This window comes from Pezoporus occidentalis, unplaced genomic scaffold (assembly GCF_034315485.1).
Source record: "Pezoporus occidentalis ecotype Australia unplaced genomic scaffold, CSIRO_AGI_Poc_V1 ctg109, whole genome shotgun sequence".
Taxonomy (NCBI): Eukaryota; Metazoa; Chordata; class Aves; order Psittaciformes; family Psittacidae; genus Pezoporus; species Pezoporus occidentalis.
In genome coordinates this window covers 1,213,228-1,234,269 of record NW_026912875.1, presented here as the reverse complement: position 1 = coordinate 1,234,269, position 21,042 = coordinate 1,213,228, and the positions used below count along the sequence as shown (strand labels likewise).

At 43.2% G+C, this 21,042-nt stretch overlaps 2 protein-coding genes across 5 annotated transcripts in view; both read left to right on the top strand.

The window, feature by feature from the left end:
- Positions 1 to 3,445: 3,445 nt before the first annotated feature.
- BVES (blood vessel epicardial substance) overlaps positions 3,446 to 21,042 on the top strand; it is a 59,788-nt gene continuing 42,191 nt past the window's right edge. For all 4 annotated transcript variants that reach the window (XM_062624459.1, XM_062624467.1, XM_062624478.1 and 1 more), the window contains exon 1: positions 3,446 to 3,560. The gene's annotated coding sequence lies outside the window, so the exon portion shown is untranslated. The remainder of the gene's footprint in view (positions 3,561 to 21,042) is intronic.
- POPDC3 (popeye domain containing 3) lies at positions 3,465 to 17,158 on the top strand. The gene is made up of 4 exons (XM_062624595.1): positions 3,465 to 3,560; positions 12,855 to 13,599; positions 15,464 to 15,572; positions 16,492 to 17,158. The coding sequence occupies exons 2-4, from the start codon at positions 13,109 to 13,111 to the stop codon at positions 16,810 to 16,812; spliced, it is 921 nt and encodes a 306-aa protein (XP_062480579.1). The 5' UTR covers positions 3,465 to 3,560; positions 12,855 to 13,108; the 3' UTR covers positions 16,813 to 17,158.

Here is a 21,042-nt window from a genome sequence, read left to right as displayed (position 1 = left end):
CTCAGTTCTGCAGGCTGGGTATGATCTGAATTACAGGATTATATTGTGTTATGACATGACTTGATTGATATCTCAATTTTAAAAACTACCTTACTACACAAATGCAATCGTGATTCTTCTTACTTCAATTATACCCATAAATAAAGGGAGGAGGGGTTTCTGTAGCAGAACTCAGCTATGCCAAAGTCTGCTAAAACCTTTTCAAAGTACATAAAGAGTTTACTTCTCATTCCAAAATGACTAAGAACTCTTAAGAATCACAAGAGACTCTTACAACTACCTGGGAAGTACAATATTACATCCACAGAGGAAAAGCACATCACTTCTTAGAGAGGTAATTCATCATGTCACCTGCTATCATATCCCCCTGCTTCATAACTTATTTTTATTGACCAAGGACAATGCAGGGAAAGGAAAAATGCAGTGGGAATTTACTGAACATTTGAAAAGTCTAAGAAAGTATGAAAAGTCTCCCCCTTAAACATACTCATTTATAACTTCTCCTAAAGTACATCATGATATCAGAAACACCATTGCTTCACTTCAGAGAAAATGGAGAAGGCAACCATCTGCTGTAAGTCCCTCCCCATGCACTTACTGAGGAAATAGATGGAGCTGTTTTTTAGACAGTGAAATCATACACTGAGGTTTTTCCTTCCTCTGTCTGGGGAAAATCACCTGCACACCCAAGTGAAGGTCTGGTGCCAGCACCCTGGGGTTACTTTCAGGTGCCTGATTGGGTAACCCTGCTTTGACTGCAGCAACACTACAAGCAGTGTCTGGAGTCAGGGCTGTCAAGAAGCCGACAGCAAGGCAATCTGAGAGTTTTATGGAGCTATCAGACTTCTCGTAGGATGGATCTTGCCCAGAGATAGGTGCATCTAAGGTACTCCAATAAATATAACGGCAGGCATGAGAAGAGAGCTGTTTACAACCAGCCAGAAACTCACACTGTCCAGTTTCACGTCTCAGCAATGGCACTGCCCCAAAGACACTGGCTCAGGTGTTCAGGTTCCTGCCCAGCCCAACTGGAACTGATTTTGCACTTTCTGCTGTCTCTCCCAAGCTGGCTCCATGCAGAGCACTTGCCACAGATGAGCCTCTCCCTCAACCCAGGGCCACAAAGCCTCCTACAGCTTTTCAGTCTGATACTGGATTTATGAGTCTCGCCACAGGCTCTCTGGTAAGCCTACCTTTAAGCATGACCTTTCTATCTTGCCATGCTGCTGCAAAGAATAATATTGGTTTTAATTTTGGTTTACATTTATTATTTATTTGACCTTTTAAAAATAGATATTTTAAAAATAGACATTTTACCACAAGCAGTTTTAAATACATCAGGGAGTAGCCTGACTGCTCAAGTGGGTGGGTCAAAGCACGCTGGGCAGTGCTACCCCCTCCACAGGGTGTGGTGGCTTTGTCATTTCTTTATTGCCTCCTCTGGATCTCTTATCCAAGCCTGTTTTTCAAGGCTAGATTGAGAAGGTCATTTGTAGCCTTAGTCCTAGCATGCTAGAGGATATTTGATATAGAATTGATTGAATTGTAATAAAAATTATTATGGTAAAACTGTTCCCTGGTGATCTACGCGTCTGTGGAGAATTATGATGACCATTGGTTCCAACTAAGTACAACTCAAAAAGTGTCTTACAGATGTGCCATCAAAAGTTTATTGCTTCTTTTACAATGATTAAGAGGAACATGTTTTAATTTATGTAATAATGGTTTATTAGAATACTGTAATCTCAGTAGATAAGTAGGTCAAATAAAAAATGTTAGGATCCTTGTTTATCATGCATTTTCCCATCCCATCACTATCATCCCAATGAAGAGTAAATATAGTGGGTAAATTTATGCCTAATGCAACTGGGCATAAATCTGAGTAAGTGCTTTCAACTCCACCCAAGCACAAAGAACAAAAATGAGAAAAAAAAAGTAAATCAGCACTGCCTCAGGTTTGCCAGTATAGAAATCCCTCAAGCCATACTGCTAAAATTAAAGAAGTCATGAAATATCATGTGCAAAGCATGTCTGAAAGGTAAATATTTGGTGCCACACAGAAAAACCCTTTAAATGTTTAATTAACTACAAGAACCTTAACACATACTTGATCAGATTTATAAAAAGACTTTTTTTTTTCTCTCAATAATAATGATAATAATAAAGTACTGCAATCAGATAATGATATTTTGGATAGATGTAACCCCGGGTAGCTCCGGGTTAAACTTCTCTGGCTCTTTGTTTTCTCAAGTTTTAGGAGAATTGGTTGCTTCAAAAATTTATGCATCTTCTTCCCTGGTAAATATGGAGTTTAAAATCTTTGAGAATTAAAAAACTTCTTGAGGAAGCAAGTTCATAAAGGTGTTAAGGAAAGCCTTGATCCTTCTGTCCAGAGCACGACAGGTTGCTCTGTCCTGTTGTTTCCGGAGAAACGCACATCAGCCTGTTGCCCTGCATTGCCTTGCTGTGCGATGAGCCTGTCCTTCAGCCTACCATGGGACCTCAGCGTCTGCCACCAGCAAGCACACCAGGTCCTCCCCACTTGCTATTTAAATGAGATTACTGTTCATGCTCCAGTTATTGCGAAACAGCTTCTGTCGTAACAGGAGCTGCGCATTTAATATGCCGTGATTTTTTGTGTATTAGCAACTTGTAAGTCTGTCTCCCTCAGTCAATAACTTTGCTCGGAGACACAAGGCAATCATCAAACAAATGCGTGGCTCATACGCTGAAAGCCTTACGTGCTGACACAGTACCAGCACTTCTACCTGTATTCTTGGCGAGGCATATGCTTGTGCCCAAACGAAATAACTGAATTCCGTGTATCAATAGATGCAGCAGTCGTGTAACGAGGGCAACCCTGCAGGCACGTATCTCTCTGCTGAAGAACGTGTTGATGAGGCGTGGGGTGAAAGACCAGAAAACTACGTTTATTTATTCCAAACCACTGGTTCCACGCACCGTAACCCGAGGCAGCGGTACCAAACGAGACGCCACTCCCGGCGTGTCCCAAGAGCGGCGGGGTTTGCGCGCGAGTCCCAGCCAAACACCCGGGCTGCACCCACAGACGGGTCTTCGGTGCCCAAGTTCCGCGGCGGCACCGGCGCGGACTCGGCCCTCCCGGAGGGGTCGCAGTGGCCACCGGCGCCGCCTCCTTCTTCCCCCGCCTGCCCCCAACTTCCCCCGTCCCCGACGCCTTCGGCGCTCAGCGGCAGCGCTGCGTGGCGGGGAAGCGGGGAGCAGGAGGAGGGGCGCGAGGGACTGACGGCAGCTCCCGCCGCCGCAGCTGCCCCAGCCTGGGCACGGCTCCGTTCACCTCGGCGGGGGTTGCCCCGCAGCCCCCGGGGGCCGGCGGGAGGCGCCTGCGCGCTGCGGCCGCTCGGTATCGGCCCCGGAGCTGGCGCCGCCCGCAGCCTCCCGCCGGGTTCTGCCTATTTTAGTCACAGCGGCGGGTCGGTGCCCGCGGCGGGACGCGGTGCCGGGAGCGCCGAGGAGAAGAGCGGCGGCCCCAGCCCGTCCCGTCCGGGCGGCCGCGAAACTTTTCCGAGGGCGCGGGGCAGGTAAGGGGCGCGGGCAGGACTGGGGCCGTGCCGAGCCGGGCCGGGCCAGGGCGGGCTGAAGCCCCGGCGCTGCCCCCGCCTCCTCCCCCCCGCGGGCGCTGTCCAGTCAGGCAGCGCTCGGAGCACTCTCCAGCTCCTCTCTGCCCGGGCGTAAGGGGGAGCCGGGGCCGCCTCCCACCCCGCTGCGCCTCGGGGACACCCGCTTCGGGCACACCCGCTTCGGGCTTGGGCGGCGGCGGGGACAGACCTTCTGGGGGGATGTGGCTCCGGGGGTTGCGTGGCTGGGGGCAACGCCGGGCGAGCCGGAGCGCAGTCCACAGCGGAGGGGCGCGCCGCTCTTCGCTGCGCCCCGCCGGTGCGGTCCGGTCCGGTCTGGTCTGGCGGTGGTGACCGGAGAGCATGAGTCCAGCCTTGGCTGGAAATTGGAGAGCGTCACCGTGTCCCCGTTATGAAGAAGAGGGGCTCGCTGCCCTCCTCTTCCCCTCCCGAGGGGTCTGTGTGAAGTGAGACTGCATTACGTGTCCCGGGTTTAGGGTCCGTTCCTTAGGGGAGCGCGGCTTCTGCTGCCTCCTCGGGGGGTAGCCGCTGCGGCTTTAGGGAGTACCGCTGCTTGCACCAAACCAACTCGGGATCTGGGGATTACTCGCACTCACTAGGGGTTTGTTTCATGGGCTGCCGTTACTTGATTCTTCTCTCTCATCAGCAACTGGTAAAAGCAGATGAACCCTGAAATTGAGATCTGGTTTTCTATTTGTAGTTGTTTTTTCTAAAGGCAGAACAAATGATATTTGACAGAACAAAACACATATTTTCCCCAAATGATATTTTTTCCCCAACAGTTTTTTCCAAAATATTCTATTTTACTGTATTTTTTTCAACTGTGCTGTAAAGCTTTGTGTGCGTTCAGACTGTCAGTCGCTTTATGGTCAAACATTTTATATACCTAATCTCTTGTAATACTGAATCATGGACCACCCAGTAGTGTTATACAGATGTCATTGATGAAATCTGGCTTCCAGAACTAGGGCGTCATGCCACTCTGTTTATTAACGGGAATATGATTGTATACATGCAAGTGAAAATGTCTTCACTGACCACAGCAAACCAAGAAATGGTTTCCACATCTGTGGAACTGTTGCTGTTCAGGCTTTCCACAAAGTTCTGTCTGGTGCCAAATAATAAAGTAGCTTAAAATGTCAAGTTTTAAAGAAGCGCCTTGCCTGCGAAATAACAAGTACAGTGCAAGTCCTGTAGTGAGAATAGGTATTGAAACAGAAGGAAACGTGATATAGGTAATTATGAAGGCAAAGTTTGTGGCAGGAGAAGCTTTTATGATGGAAGTTGAGAACAAAAAGTTTATTAAGGATTCAGAAAAGGGTTGTTAGCTGAAGATATGTTTAATCTTTTTATTCAGTTGGCAGGCTCTTCAAAGATGAGATTTTATCATATTGGTGTATTCCACTACCTTGAGAAAAAGAGCTCTGGTCAGTGTCTCCAGGGGATGGTACAGTACACGTAACTGGCCATGCCCCTGTTGCCCAAATAAAAGTCAGATATGACTTTTCAGTGAACAAGCCTTGGTTTGTGATTATACTAGGTGACAAAACTAAGAGTGTTCTGGTTCTCATAGAAAACTAATGAAAGTGATGCTAAACCAGCACCACATGCATGCTTCTGCCTCGTTCTGCTTTGTATGTAAAGCTGTATGACACTCATTCCAGTAAAGCAGAGAATATAAATGTACTTCTAACCCCAAGCCTTCACTAAAGATAAACAATTTCAGAAGCTCAATTAGGGCATCCTCACTACCTTTTAGTGTGTTTCATTCTGGTTTAGAGCTCATGGGGTACGTAAGTGTGGCACTGCTTGGCTCAACCATGCTGTTCATCTGTTTGAACACGTGGCTCACGACGCTGCTTCTCTGTAATCCAGTTGTATGAGCGGGAGTAGTACAATGAACCAAGTGTTTGTGTTTATTTCTTTTTTGGGAAATGAAGTTCACGTCAGGTGGTTGACTTTGTTTCCCATGCAAAGGTACTGCTCCACTGTACAAAATAATTTAAGCTGAGTTCTACAGAGTTCAGCTGTAGTTCATTAACACAGTTTTAAAGCACTTGTGTAATGTGTTGTAGCTGCTTTCTCTATTAGCAAATTAAAAGCTGAACTGTAGAAAAGCTTGAACTTGTGCTTCACTTTGCAGTTTCTATTATAAAATACAATGAAACAGACCCCCTGAATTATTATTTGGCCAGTGCTGTTCAATATATGAGCCTTGCTCAATTTTACCCAAGTGCTAGCAATCCATAGTTCATTTTAAAAATGTCTGTCATTCCATATTCATGTTTCCTAGGACCAAAAGACCTTTAAAAAAAAAAAAAAAAAAGTAGGGAGGGGCTTATTCTTACTTTGGCAGGAATACCACATGTACTTATGGGTCATCAGTTCTAATTCAAATAGGAAGAAAATCTGTATTTTTTTTTCACATTGGATCCTGTCTAGATGGTAAAATAGATAGCATCTTCAATATTGGCTTTGCAACCACGGCGGATTGCACTGTATATTTTTCAGTGATAAACGAGGAATCGTTCAAGTACTGTAAGCTGTGTGGAGTAAGCTGGTCTTTAAATATTTAAAGACTAAATAATAGCAGCTTCACCATATGCGGTGCTTCTAATGAACCTTAAACTGTTCTGTATTGCTGTGGGTTTTCTTTCCCTTTTGACGGCATCCCCCTCCCTCCTCCCCAACTTTTTTTCAATTGAAAAAGATTAGTAGGAATTTGAGCAAATTGCAAGTAGAATCAGGCCTCCCCAGCTGCAGCCATGCAAGCTCAATGACTTGAAACTCCCATGAAAAGGCACACATTAAAGCTTTCTACTCTGCAGAAAGTGGTTCTGGCCCAGCCTGGTAAGGAGGACAGCCAGTCTCTAGCCCCTGCTGTTGGTGGGTCATTTGCATGGACCATTGACCTCAATGTAGAGACGGTGTTGGGGTGTCTCCAGGGTTAGGCAGCAGCTGACTGAAGGGGGTTCTTGGTTGAACAACTTGAGTGTGTGAGCCTAAATTTTGCCTGGCCAGAGCAGAGTTTTGCCCCTGAAAAGTCCTGCTTGGCTGGTGGTTGTTTCTCAGAGATGCCCTGAAGGTGGTGAAGCACCACTGTTGGTTGAATGTGCTCTGGCTGCTTATTTTATAGCACTGAGCATTCCCAGAAGGGTCACTCTCTGAGAAGGCATCACTTCACATGGATGCTAGGGGGGCAGGGGATCTGATTTGGCAGTTGCAGCCTGTGCAGCCCAGGGGGTACTGGAAGGACTGGGAAGGCTGCGGTTTGACTGCTTTTCCTAAGGCCTGAGATGCTTTGCCTTTCAACTGACAATCTGTACTCAGAGCAGTGATCCAGGCGGTGACATAGCAATGAGACATCAGTGAGACACACCGTGCTTTCCTCTGCCCAAGGGAGTGCAAATCCATCTTCCTTCCTCCCATGAGGGTGTCCAGAGTGATTCTTTTTGACTTCTGTGGGTGGGTCACTTGCTGCCCTTTTTGTTGAAACTGTGATGTTGCGCAGAAACAAGACAGAGAGGGAGAACTGCGCCATGGTTGCTCTGCGCTCTGTGATGGGGACAGTCGTCCAGGGAGTGGGATTCTGAGGCTTGGCTGCTGGAGTGACATACACGTTTCATGTTAAAGCAATCATTGATAAAACATCCCTTTCTTTGAAAAGCATTGGCAGAAATGGATGCTGGCTCCACACAGATGAAGGTTCCTTCTGGAAGGGCTATATGAGGAATAATTTCAGAGATATACCTGTCTTCAGTGTTTTCTGTTGTCTGAAGTAGCTGATTAGTTGGTATCTGAGGTAGGCTTCTAGATATCATTGGGAAGACCAGCTGTGTAACTTTCTAGGTATGTACACACTTTTCAGATTAAGGAAATTAATACAGAAGTCCAGAAGACATCATTGTGGTCATCTAATCTGACTTTCTGTAGAACAAAAACAGAACTGGAGTAAATCAATCAATATTTTTAATAATAGCATACCTAGATTTGATTTAGGTACCAGACTTCTTTAATTCCCAGCAAAGGGACTCTTTAAAGCCATCCCATTAATAAACTAACTTTGCTATATAAGTTTGTGTGTCCTTGTAATCTAAATATATCTAGTTTTATAGTAACTGGTTATTTTGATACCTTTGTCTTTTGGATTGGATAGTCCTCTTCCTCATCTTCCTTAAATCTTCTTTAATAGATATTATGTACTGTGGTGAAGCTACTGTAGCCTTCTCCATATTGCGCAGGCTGCATTTTCTCAGGAAAACAGTGTATTTTCCAGTATTATAATTAGTGCTTTCTCTAGGATATAGTCTCAAGAAGTTCAAGGTAAGCTAGCTTTTGTTGTCAGTTACTGTCCTAATTGCTGCATGCAGGTTTTAAGCCTGGAGTGGGCCCAAGGACCGTTTATCAGTGAAAATATATTGTTTATCTGTCCATACTTGCCTATATGCACATAGACATGACTCTCTGTAGGTGCATAGCTCTTCTGTGCATTGAGTTGGACACTTCATTGCAATTAAGAGTTTGGTTATCTCTGTCCCTTTGTGTATCTAGCCCCAGGTGAACAATGCAGAAGGAAAGTAGCTTCAGGAAAGTGTGCCACATAAACAATCGCTGAGAGCAATAGTTGTCAGCAGAGGGCCGGAGGGAGGATTTCAGAGAGGCAGGGCAACCAAAGGGTGTATGTTAATCACTGTATGCATTTACATTGCATGTTAGACGAAGTACTTGCTAAAATTAAGGAGCAGCTTCTTTTTATACATTGAAATGATGGCCAGAGCAGATGTAACTTGCCAGCCTTGGTAGGGTGTTCAGAGCTTGTTCCTCTGGAAGCGGGGAGTGTCGATGCTGGGAGGGCCCCCCTTGGCTGGAGGGACCAGCTGGTTCCAAGCAGAGTTGCTGAAGCAGCTTTACTGACTGCTAAGGCAGTCTGTGGGCACAAGCTCATGTATAGACATCTACACATCTACAGTGGCTAAAACCAATGAGACAAATCCTGCTAAGTCCAGCAGAATCTCATTTTGTATATGAAATGTACACATATGCTGTAAAGGAAAATCCTTTTTTGCTTCCAAACCTGTAGCAAAAACTTCATCTGGGCTGGTTACAGGATCAGCTATATTTACAGCTCTATGGCCTCTCAACATGTACAGTGTGAAGGTGCTGAGGGCTTTCAGCTGAATAGCTGGGATAAGACTGAAGTATGGAGTATTTGAACTCTGAATAGCTTAACTTTTGACTTAAATTAAACATAACAAAGAAGAACTGCTGGTGGCCTCAGGGCTTTTAGCGTTTATTTTTTTTGCAGAAATTTACTGTGATCCAGACACAGTAACCTAACACAAAGATTCTCTGAGTTGAATTTGAGTAATCCATGACAAAATTGGGCTGAAGTACCCAGTTCTCAAGCAAATTAAAAATGTACGTAAGTGGTAATTATTTACGGGAATACTACAGTGTATGGAGAAAATGCCCATTTGGGAGCAGGAGGTTGTGCTATGCATTTAAATGACAATATAAATTCATTGTTTTGACTGTTTTAGTATACTCTTTATATGAAGTTTTAAGTTGATGGCAGGTATTTATTTTGGAGAGTATAAGTTAAATAATCCATTTACTGTTTTGAAGCCCCAGCTTGCCTTAAAGAAATCCATTTCTTTAAAACAAACAGCAGCATTGCTGAAAGGACCAAGCTGTCATCAGAAAGGGTTAAAATCAACAAGTTTGCTGGAGCTTCAAAGCCGTAAATGGAGTAATATTGCTTACATCTTACAGCTGGGCTGACTTTTTCCAGCACTTGATCTGCTTCTGCTGGAGAGGGTAGGGTATGTGGTGGGGAAAACACTCAGAAGCATCTCAGTAATTCAGCCTGTGTTGGCAGGGCATGTCTCCTTCCTGAGCTGGGAGATCTCTGGAAGCCTACAAATGTCAATGTGTTATTCTTAATACGTCACAGAGCAGAGGCTGTGCTTCTGCATGCTGCTCCTGCTTCTCCATAGGCAGGGAGCAGAGTAAAACTTACTCAGCATTTGCGTGGGGAAGATAGCTTTTCAGCTTATAATCGAAGATAACTGCTTTAAATCTGGTTTTCTGCTGAAGCTTGCCTCGTCACCACCATCAGATGAACCTGTAGCAGTAACTGTTCACCACAGCCAGGACAACTGAAGCAGGACATCAAACAAGGCCACATTAGTTGGCACATTCCCTGTTCTGGTAGCTAAGTACACTGAAGCGTCTCAGTGAGAGAATGGTGCCCATTTTGGGTGCTTACAGACTTGGTAATTCCATGCTACTGTAGGCATTTTGTAGGCTGGTCCTTAGTGTAGGACAGCTCACAGCTGGAACCACACCTATTTGTTTTTTTGGTTTGGGGATTCTTCTCCCTTTACCCCTGCTTTCAGTAGATGAATGGTTTAATTAGAGTTGGCTGAGACTGTTCTGAATCCCTTGAGAATTTAAATTTTGGACTTGTAGGAACTGTAAGGAAAAACATGAAAGACCTTATGTAGCCCTAAATGCCAACAGAATTGGAAATGTTACTATACTTAGGCCTATACATACTATGGTCTTTGCTCTAATACTTCATTAAAAAAAAACAAACTATTAACAGTTTCTAGCTCCCAAATCATAGAATAATTTATTGATTTAAAAGAGGTGAATTATCTCTTTCTGCCTGTAATTCACTGGCAGCAAGCATGCCCGCTCTTCCCCGTAGCCCTGAGAAACCAGCTCCATTTAGGAGCAGGCTTCATCATTATTTCCAGAGGGTTGTTTTTTTTCTGCCTGCACACCTTATGTAGCTCAGGAGAGTGTCTTGTTGGAGAGGCTGTATTCTGTGCTGGCACCAGCCTCCCTCCTTTGCCCTTCCATTTGCTCGGATGGAGGGAGGCCATCTCCAGCCTGGGTGATGCTGTAGCACAAGTAGAAGTTCTCCATGTGCAGATATAAGGAATTTTGCATACAATGGCTTTGGAAGGCAGGTTCCATTCCAAAATAAACAGTTACAAATACAGGACAGTTTTTCCAAGTCTTTGGTTTTATGTACTATGGCTCTCTATCTGTGTCCTAGTCATATGCTGTTCTTTTCAAATTATTTTGACCCATTTTGTCATGAATAGATGTTTTACTGCAGTGCTGTGAGCTGGAGTGTGGGCAGACTGCGAATGCTACGAGCAAATTGGAAATTGAACATATATTCCGTGAAATTATTGTAGCATCGTATCATGTTATTGCAGTGTGTCGCTTTACATGACAGAAAGACATTGGTAATGGAAAGTAGGTTACAGTACAGAGTCATAGTTTTGTTTGTGGCATGCATACAGCTTGCCATGTAACTTCTCAGTTGTGGTTCCATTCAAAACATTGAATTTTTTGTAGGAATTAAGGTCTTCATGGGAACTGTTCAGAGAAAAACCTTGGCAATAGAGTAGAAGTATTAACAGTAGTACAAACTCAGTCTTACCAGTGATTCTATTTAAAATAACAATCCAGCAAAAGACCTATGCCACTGATGTTTGACTGTGCAGTGGAAACGCTGACTGGATTCAGAGCACGGGGTCTGGGAACTGCATGTTTGTTTTATTGTTTTCTAGTTCAGAAATCTTAGCCCTTGACCACAAAAGTACCACCTAAAATTCCTCACGCTTTTACCATTCCAAGGTTACTTCTTTGTAGCTGGTTCAGTTCTCATCTCCCGTTCTCTTAGGGCTAAATCCTGCATCTGGGGGGGGGAATCCTGTACCAGAGAAGAGTATTTGGGTAAAGAGACAAACAAAAAAGCTTATAATTACAAAATACTTCATCCTTGTAATGCCTGCTCTTCCGGTGCAGTAAGATGTCAAGTCTCATTTTGAAGAGGTTCTGTGCTCTTCAGATGTGATGTTTTTGTGGGTTGGTGACTTCCTTGTCACCACTCCCAGAGAGGAAGAGCTCTCTTCCTAACTTTACTTCTGAACTTTGCTACTCATTTGTTTAGGATTTTATGTCTCTATTTAACATTAGTGGGTTTGAATCATGGAGTTAATGTTGGGGCTTGAGTAAACTTAAAAGAAGTAAAGCTGTAGCATCTAGGAAATGTGATGTGACTTTGCACTATTAATTTCTTAGACCTGCCTCTGTAAAAAAACCACCACTGAAAGCCTTGCTGAATGTGCACCAGGATTTTAAAGTATTGACTGCTGTGGCTTTTGTTGAAAAAAAAAAAAAATAAAAAATCAGCCTTTGATACTCTGGACAATCTAATAATTTAGATGGCAAGGTATTTCTTAGCTTCTCTGATATTTTACCAGGAAAAGGGTCGGGCAGTTAAAGACTTTGATGGGTTTCAACAGTGATTCCACCACTGACAAATTCTGGCTTTGCAATTTCGACCATGTCTAATCTCACATTGAAGCATGCATTTTTACTTTAAAAGACTGAGAAAGCTGGTTTTGATTTTTATTTTTTTTATGTATTTGTTTTGGTTTTTTTTTCATGTTTTTTGGTTGTGAATTTTACTTTTTATTTAATTCTTAGAAGCATGTTATATGGAAACAAATAGGATGTTTAACTTTACAGTATTGGAACAATAAAATTATGTGGTCCATGGCATGAAGTTATATGAGGTAGAATATTACAAAATTGCTTTGTAAATATCCTTTGAGGAGTATTTTGCAGGACTACTTACTTCATGTTCTAACAACATAGACATACATGGCAGCTTTTTGCCTGCCATCCTTGGAATAAAAAAGACCATCCCCAATGATACTTGGGTTTCCCTTAATGTGGTGTTTGGTGATGCAGTTTTCTGTCTTCAGGGACAGGGAACAGCCTTGCTCAACTCATTAATGAGAGTGGTTTGACCGAAATCCAGAGTGAGATGGAGGAGGTGGACAAGGAACAGGAGAGTTCACTGTCACTTCATGTCCAAGAGCTTAAATGATACTCCCAGGCAGCAGGTTCAGGACGAACAAATGCAACTACCTTTTCAGCAGTTAGGCAGTGGAAAGGTTTGTCACAGGATGTTGTGGATATGATGTACAGCTTTTCAGTGGTGGTGCTACTATTGCTACAGGGTTCATGGATACAGAAACATGATCTTCAATTGAAAGAACATTAAGGTTTGATCCTGGAATCACAGGGCCACAAAGGGGAATTGGAAGATTGTAACACAGTCTGTAGTTTTAGGCAATAAAAGCTTTGATAGAGTTTAATTGATGAAAATCATTTTATAAGTAATTCCTCTTTTCTTCACTTATCCAGATCAGATGACACTACGGGTGACATGGCTAAAGTCAAAACAGTGCATGAACTGATGAGAAACAACATTGCCTTCTGAGGACATTAGCTTCCTTGTTGCCAGAAATCCTAAGTGCAACTTTACTACCAAAAGAGACCCTGATGTTTTGTGATCATTGAGCAGAGTTTGCAAGAATGGAAAAGCAAAGGACCCCACTAGCTGCGTCTCATAAATAAAAATTTCCAGGATTCAACTGAATTGAAAAAATATTTCAGCCATGGGAGAAAATGCAACTTTTTGGGAAAGTTTGATATATGCACATCCTCCATGTACCACCTGGAAGCGAGAGGCAGAGGGATCTATCTACCACCTAGCCAGTATTCTCTTTGTTGTGGGCTTCATGGGTGGAAGTGGATTCTTTGGGCTTCTCTATGTCTTCAGCTTACTTGGATTAGGCTTTCTCTGCTCTTCTATTTGGGCTTGGCTGGATGTCTGTGCTGCTGATATATTCTCCTGGAATTTTATACTGTTTGCTATATGCTTCGTCCAGTTCATTTTTGTTACCTACCAAGTTCGGAGTGTTTCCTTTGACAGAGAATTCCAGGAACTCTATAGCTCTATCTTCCAGCCTCTGGGAATTTCCTTGACTGTCTACAGGAAGATCGTCTTGTGCTGTGAGGCAGAAGTGGTTACCCTGGAGAAGGAACACTGTTACGCCATGCAGGGCAAAACACCTATTGATAAACTGTCCTTGCTTGTGTCAGGCAGGTTTGTATTGGTTTGTTTGGACTTCCTGCAAACATCTTTATTTTTCCCTAATTCTTAAAAATGAAAGGAAAAACAAAAAAGAGCCTGGTTTCTGTATTGTTTGTTCTTTTTCCAGTACAATAGAATAAATATTAATGTAAGTAATATAAATATTAATATGCTAAATACACTCATCTATTACAGTTCTAGAGTAAAACCACTAAGCACAAAATCTGTAATAGCATAAAGTAAAGGATTTAAAGTCTTTTTTTTTCCAGACCACTGTATCACAGTAATTTTAACAGGTTAGGCAGATAAAGGGAACAAATAGGTGCTTCAGTCTCTGGGCTATGGTTTGCTATCTGTCTACTGAGTAGCTAATGAACACAGCATCTTTCTGAAACTGGAGTAAAAGGTAGTTATGAAACCAGTATACTGAGGTAAACTCTATTTGATAGAGATCTTGACTTCGATAAAGATTGTATTTGATTGCTTTATGGGTAGTGGGAGGAGTAAGGGAGAGCAGAAAGTCTAAAAGCACCTTTCCATTACAAAGGAACGTAGTTGAGCCCTATCAAGATTTGTAGAACTGAGTCTACAGTTACTGTATACTGTGACCCTTAGACCTTGAGGCAATAAATACACCTGCTTTTGCTCCCTGCATACTGGAGACCCTTCTGGCAACCTTGCTGATGCTTTCCCTTCCCTTGCTTATGCTTTCCTGTAGGGCAGTGCTAGCTTTCATACTGTATACAAAATGGTATACCAAGTGTTTACAGTACTGGACCACTACAAGGGCAGGTGGGATACCTGGAGATGATGGCCATGGTTTGTCTTTGGGACATTTCGTGCATGCATTTTAACAGCCTGCTGCATGGACAGATGGATTTTGTAGACAGATTGAAACTCATCTGATTTAGGACTACATGCAATGAACAATGTGGACTTTAGGTAGCTGTCCTTGGTGATAACCTGTTCCAGAGCATTCTTGGGAGCTGGCTGGAAAGTACCATGTGGACATTGCTTTTAGTCATAGTCATACTGAAGGAGAGGTGTCCATCCTTCTGCAAGCCCAGCCAGTTAGTAATCATGCAGGGAGTTTCTGCTACCCTCCTTTGTGCAGTATAGAGCTGCTGCTTCTGATATTGTAACAAGCATTAACTTCTGTGATGACCAGATGTAAAACCAGTATGCCTAGAGCTTGCTTTTTTGTCTTTTAGCTTATGAGGTTTAACATATTTTTCCTGCTTGTGTGCCTTCAAACTTAAGTATGATTTTAAAAGTAGAAAGTAAATTCTGCTTTGGCATCTGCAGAAGACCACAGCATTCTCACAGAGATCCTGTACATCCATGCTGTTCTCCTGATTCCAGAGACAGTCCTGCAGTCATGTAATTCCTGTAAAACATTGAGAGCACCATACTTAACACTATGGGGAACTCTTGCTTCCCACTCTCTGCTTTTGCCACTTTGTTCCCTCTAAAACACATATTTACCAAACCTAGAAGCGTATCCCATGGCTTGCACGTAAAGGAGGTGCATGGTGTTGTGTACATTGGTCTTTCACCTCTCCAGTGCACGCTGGCCTTTTCCTGACAAAGCTTTCACATCACTGCACAGACCTGCCCTAGAGGGAATAATGATATGACTTGAATAAGGCCTGGAAAGATTTCCATCTCAGTTGCACGATTGTCTTATATTCTCTTTCAACTGGCCTGATCAAGTTGGATTCAGAAATATAATTAGGATACTGTTGTCCAGTGATTGCTTTTTCATGCACTCAAAGCTATATTTAAACTCCTCGCATAGTAGAAATAACACACTCTTGTTGCAGTCATTGCTGCTGTACAGGTAGTACTAACAAATTAACACATCTTATCTTGGTAGGATCAGAGTGACAGTTGATGGGGAGTTTCTGCATTATATTTTTCCTCTTCAATTTCTGGATTCTCCTGAATGGGATTCCCTGAGGCCCACAGAAGAGGGAATTTTCCAGGTAAAAGTGGAGGGTTTGTTGGGTTTCTTTAATACTACAGAAAACTGTTCAAGTACTAATTGGTTTAGAAATAAGTTCACTTAGCTGGGGGCTTCATTTGTGAAATCATACAAACAAGTGGCATTACATTAATTTGGGGAGGGAGATCCTCGCTTTACCTGCTGGAGTGGTTGTGCTGCTTGCTTCTTCTTTCTGTTTGCATCTTTTGTTACAAAAAATTGTCTTTTCCTTAAAGCTAATATGGGAGGTAGACGCTGTTGGAATTCTTTGGCTGTGCTAAAATCCAGCCCTGGGAAACCAGGTTTGCAGGAGGTGGGTGAAAGTTGGTGCTGAAAAGGCTTCCCTGTGAAAGGTGAACCCAAGAGTGCGGGCTGGGAGAGACATGGCTGTGATACAGCTTGGCATGGGGGTACAGCCCAGGACTCAGTGTCCATCCAGGCTGCCTCTCTGATCCATGAGCCTTCCCAGTGCTGCCACTTGACTGACACATGAGCTCCTGCCTGTGTGGGATCTGATGTCTCATGTCATGAAGGCAAATGGCATTTATTGAGAGCTTTCTTTAGACCTGCCTTTGCAGCTGGGGCTGTCAAGAGCAAAGCAGGGAGTGCTGGGCCAAGGTTGGGGTATCCTGGCTGGGGCTGCCATTCAGTGTGGGCATAGGCATACTGTCACTGAGACCGACAAGGCACAATCATTTTATACATTCCTGATGACCCTTCTCACTTGTCCTTTGCATACAGTAGACCTTACAGAGCTCTCTGGATGGATTAAATGGCTTTAATTACAGTAGGCACAAAGACACGAAGTGTATGCAGTGTACAGACACAGCCTGCTGAGAGAAGGGTGCTGTCTGAGCAGGGGCAGCAGTGGCAATGTCACTGCCTTCCCTCTTAGCTAATTTTAATTTCCTTTCCTATAGGTAACTCTTACAGCAGAGACAGATTGTCGGTATGTGGCCTGGAGGAGAAAGAAGCTGTATCTGCTGTTTGCTAAACACCGTTTCATCTCCCGCCTGTTCTCAATTTTAATTGGGAGAGACATTGCTGAAAAACTCTATGCCTTGAATGACAGAGTGCACATGGGGAAAGGCTTTAGGTACGACATTCGGTTACCGAACTTCTACCACGTTGCACTGCCAGAGACCCCTACTCTGCACCCCTCCTACCACCTACAGAGAAGGTCCCCCCAGCGCAAGCCCGTGGGGGTTACAAACTGCAGCCCCTTCAGCCCACAGTCCTAGGAAGGAAAACTCTGCGGCAGCCGTTCTCCAGAGCAAAGAAGGGAAATGTGAAGTGTGAAGCGGAAGGGCGGAAAGACGAAGCAGAATAAGACCCAGTCATGCCAAATTTGACTGACAAGTGCCATTTACTTTCATTGGAGTAGCTTGAATTCTTCCTCTCTCTAGAGCCAGTGGGTTGGCTTCTGTGTTTTGACCGTTTGTGCAATGTGTTTAGTTTCTGTTGACTCTTTTGTTGATGTTCATCTCCCTACTTTTAGAGGAAAACAAATCATAACAGGCTTAAGTTTTACTGTAACTGCGGTGGCCTCTGTGTTGTGGTTTGGTTTTTTTCTTAAAAAAAAACAAACCCATGGTATGTGTTATTACACTTTTGCAAAATCATTTGCCATAATGAAGTATAGCCAGTCAATGAAAACAAGTAAGTTGTCTTCAAACTATAGCAACTTGCTTGTAGCATTCATATATATATGCCATGTGAACATTTTGTGGTTTAAACCCAGTCAGGCAACTTGTTCACTCATTCTCAGTGAGTGGTGCTGGGCTGACAACAATCGAGGCCCCCCCCCCACCGGGGCTCTCCCCTTCCCTACTCCTGGAGGAACGGGGAGGAGGATCGAAAGAGTGCAACTCCTACGGGTTGAGACAAGAACAGTCCAGCAACCAATGTACAACACAAATCACCACCGCTACCACCACCGACAGCAATGATAAGAGAAAATAACAAGGGAAGAGAATACGATACCACCGGCCAAGAAACAAGTCCCACCCGGAAGCCCGTGTCCTTCCGGGTAACTCCCAGTTACCCCCCACCCAGGGCATGACGTGCTATGGTATGGAATACCTCTTTGGCTAACCTGGGTCAGGCGCCCCACCTCTGCTTCCTCCCGGCTTCCCCTCCTCCCTGGCAGAGCATGAGCCTCACAAAGTCCTTGGTCAGGGTAAACATCACTTAGCAACAACCGAAAACATCGGCATCACCAACACTGTTCCCAGGCTGGAAGTCAAAACACAGCACTGCACCAGCTACCACGAAGGAGAAACATGACTGCTACTGCTGAACCCAGGACAACATTGTCTCAATTAACATGAAGAATATTGCCAAAAAAGATCTATGAAACCCATTGTGTTTGTTTCCTTTCTTTAAAGAAAGAAAAGATTTTGAAATGCACAGCACGATTCTTAAAACAACAATCCAGTAGAAAAAAGAGCAAAAAGCCCCCCAACAAATTTTGTCTCATGAGCAATTGGTTTCTCCCTAGCTGTCCTAAAGATGTAATGTGTGAAAACAAAGATGTAATTGCTGGCATTACAAAAGTAAAGCAGTTTTGTCTGCTGCAAATATAGTTTACTGAAATGATTGTGTAGTGTTTCTGATAGAATGTGATGCTATAGGACCCAGGCTTCCACAGTGTCAGTGCCATTCGTGACATATACAATAAATACTGCTAATCAATGAACTGCCAAACCATTGGAGTTTGTTTTACAATATTCTTTATAGCTAGGTTTTTCAGAAACAGCTGCAGCAATAAATACAATTTTTAACCGAAACATTCTCACTTAGCTTCCAGAGTCACTTTTCTGTGCCTGTAAAATTCCTGATTTAACAATTTTTTATTCTCCCCCTAATTCTGTGGTGGTTTAATGGCATAAGTGAGCACCAGCTCATGCTTTTGACCCTTGAGGTCACTGTGCCTTTGGGGAGAGTGTCTGAACGTCTTTGCTAACTTACCTTCCTCCTGCTATGCCTGGTGCCTGCCAGTAATCAAAAAATAAGAAGCATTATTATTTTATGAGCCTGTATTGCTGCTTGATACATCTGGAGGTAGATGACATTTTTAATATTTTAAAACTGCTGGACTGTGGTAGGGCAACCATTGTGTGTGTATGTGTGGGTATATGGCTGAGTTTAGATCTTGGAGATTGTTGATGGAGGACTTAAAATAATGATGCAACCTCGTGCTTGAAAGATAATCATGCAGTATGTATAAGAAAGCTATTAGATGTGATATGAAACACCACCTGTTTGAAGGACCTTCAGTGTGGAGCAGATAACATTGTACAATTTTTGCTTTAATTTTATGTCCCTTTCTCAGAGAGGAAAATCTGCCAAACATAAATACTATAGCATGCAATGTGATAATCCCCAAATCCTTCTAACAGCCCTTCCACGTGATGTTTTCTGTATGTATTACTTAATGTTTGAAGCCCCTCACTCACAAAGTTACTTGGTCAAAAAGGAATTGAAAAACTGCAGAGTTCATTGACTGCTATTAAAGACTGACCCAGAAAATACTATGGTACACTGCAAGAGGCTATATAATGCTATAATACTATGGTACACTGCAAGAGGCTGGCAGTGTGTAGTAAACATGTGCTTCCTTCCTACACTTTTGACAGTTAAGGGGCAAGACAGCAGACTACCTGACCCCTTGGTATGCCTCAAACAGGTATTCTCATGTAACTTCAGTGCTGTGGTTAGTATCATGTCTTACATGTCAGCAGTACTCAGTGCTGAGGTGGGTATGAAGTGTGTCATCTCTTGTGGATGCTGGCCCTTATATTGCATCTTGGATCCCCACTCTGCTTCACCTGGTTGAGCTGTTCTGAAAACCATATGCCTGGTTTTTAATAGGTGATTTAAAAAACAGGCCCCATCTCTCATTCTGATAACAAGAATTTAAAAATCTCTCATCCTATAACTTGCTGGACCTATATGAAGAGTATACTTAATGTTTTATGTGTTAGCAATCTCCAAACATAAGAAGATTATAGCCTAGAAACATAAAAGAGATGTTATTCTAGATTTAGGTGAAATATAAATCATTGATTAATGTTCTCCTTGGGTTTCTTGAATTTATGGGCTTGACCCATGTATTAAAAAACCCTGCCTAACTTAAATAGGATCAGCACTTAATAAACTAGTACAATCATCTTCACCTTCAAAATAAGACCAAGGAGTCTTGCCTACCCAAGTTTTGTATCAAGCTTATTTATTCTATTTCAACTACAGCATACTGCTTAGAAAGATACCTGCTCTGGAGTGATGGGTGCTTCATTACATACTTTGGTAATCTTTTCCTTGTTTGTGACTGGTGTGTGGCTTGGTTTCCTCCTGGTTTCCAACCCTAGTTCCCTGGGATGGTTTTCTCTGATGAAGTCAGTTACCATCAGAAATCTCTACTAGGACGTGTCTGAGTCAGTATCTGCGCATACTCTTGTTTAGCTTTTGCTACTGTGGCTTTTGGGCTTTTAGTCACTTTTAAAAACTTGTCTCCAGCTTTCCAGCATCTGTTTGAGTCATGACTGGCAGAACATTTCAGCTGTAGAATTCAGGGCATAGATATCTACAGTTGTATAAGTACATACAATAGGACTGGAAGCAAGATGGCAAGCCCTTTCCACCTCTGCTTTTTCTAATCTTCACAGCACTTCTGAAACGTACTGTAAAATGCGCTCTGGTATGTGACACATACACCAGTGTTTTGGGAGAGCTGTATAATATATACCTAAGTAAAGGTACAGTCAGACTGATGTCAGTGAAATAATACAAGCTTTTGTGATATATGCACCCAGTCATTAGAGAGTTGAGGTTGTTCAGTTTGGAGAGGAGAAGGCTCTGGGAAGACCTTATTGTGGCCTTTCAGTACTTAAAGGGCGCTTATAAGAAAGATGGGGACAAACTTTTTAGCAGGGTCCGTTGTGATAGGATGAGGGGTAATGGTTTTAAAATAAAAGAAGGGAGATTCAGGCTAGATACAAGGAAGAAATTTTTTGCTATGAGGGTGGTGAAATGCTGGAACAGGCTGCCCAGGGAGGTGGTAGATGCCCTATCCCTGGAGACATTAAAAGCAACCAGGTCTAGTTGAAGATATGCCTGCTTGTTACAGGGGGGTTGGACTGAATGACCCTTAAAGGTCCCTTCCAACCCAGACCATTTTATGATTCTGTGATTATTTATAGGTTAGTAAACGTTTGGAGCTAGATGAAGCCCTGATTTGAGCATCATGCAATTTATGGCTATGTTTTTACTTAGGAATAACTATCAGTGAGGTGGTCGGGCTCCTTCATAATCAGTTTAAGTGAGTGGATACTTGAGTCCATGCTGGTTTGTGAATTGAGAACACTATTAATGAATCATTTTCTTGATCTGCAGTAATTGCCCTTTAGTCACATGTTACATTTCTGAAAGTTTCATAATCTCCTTTGAGGTTATGTCTACATTTGTATACC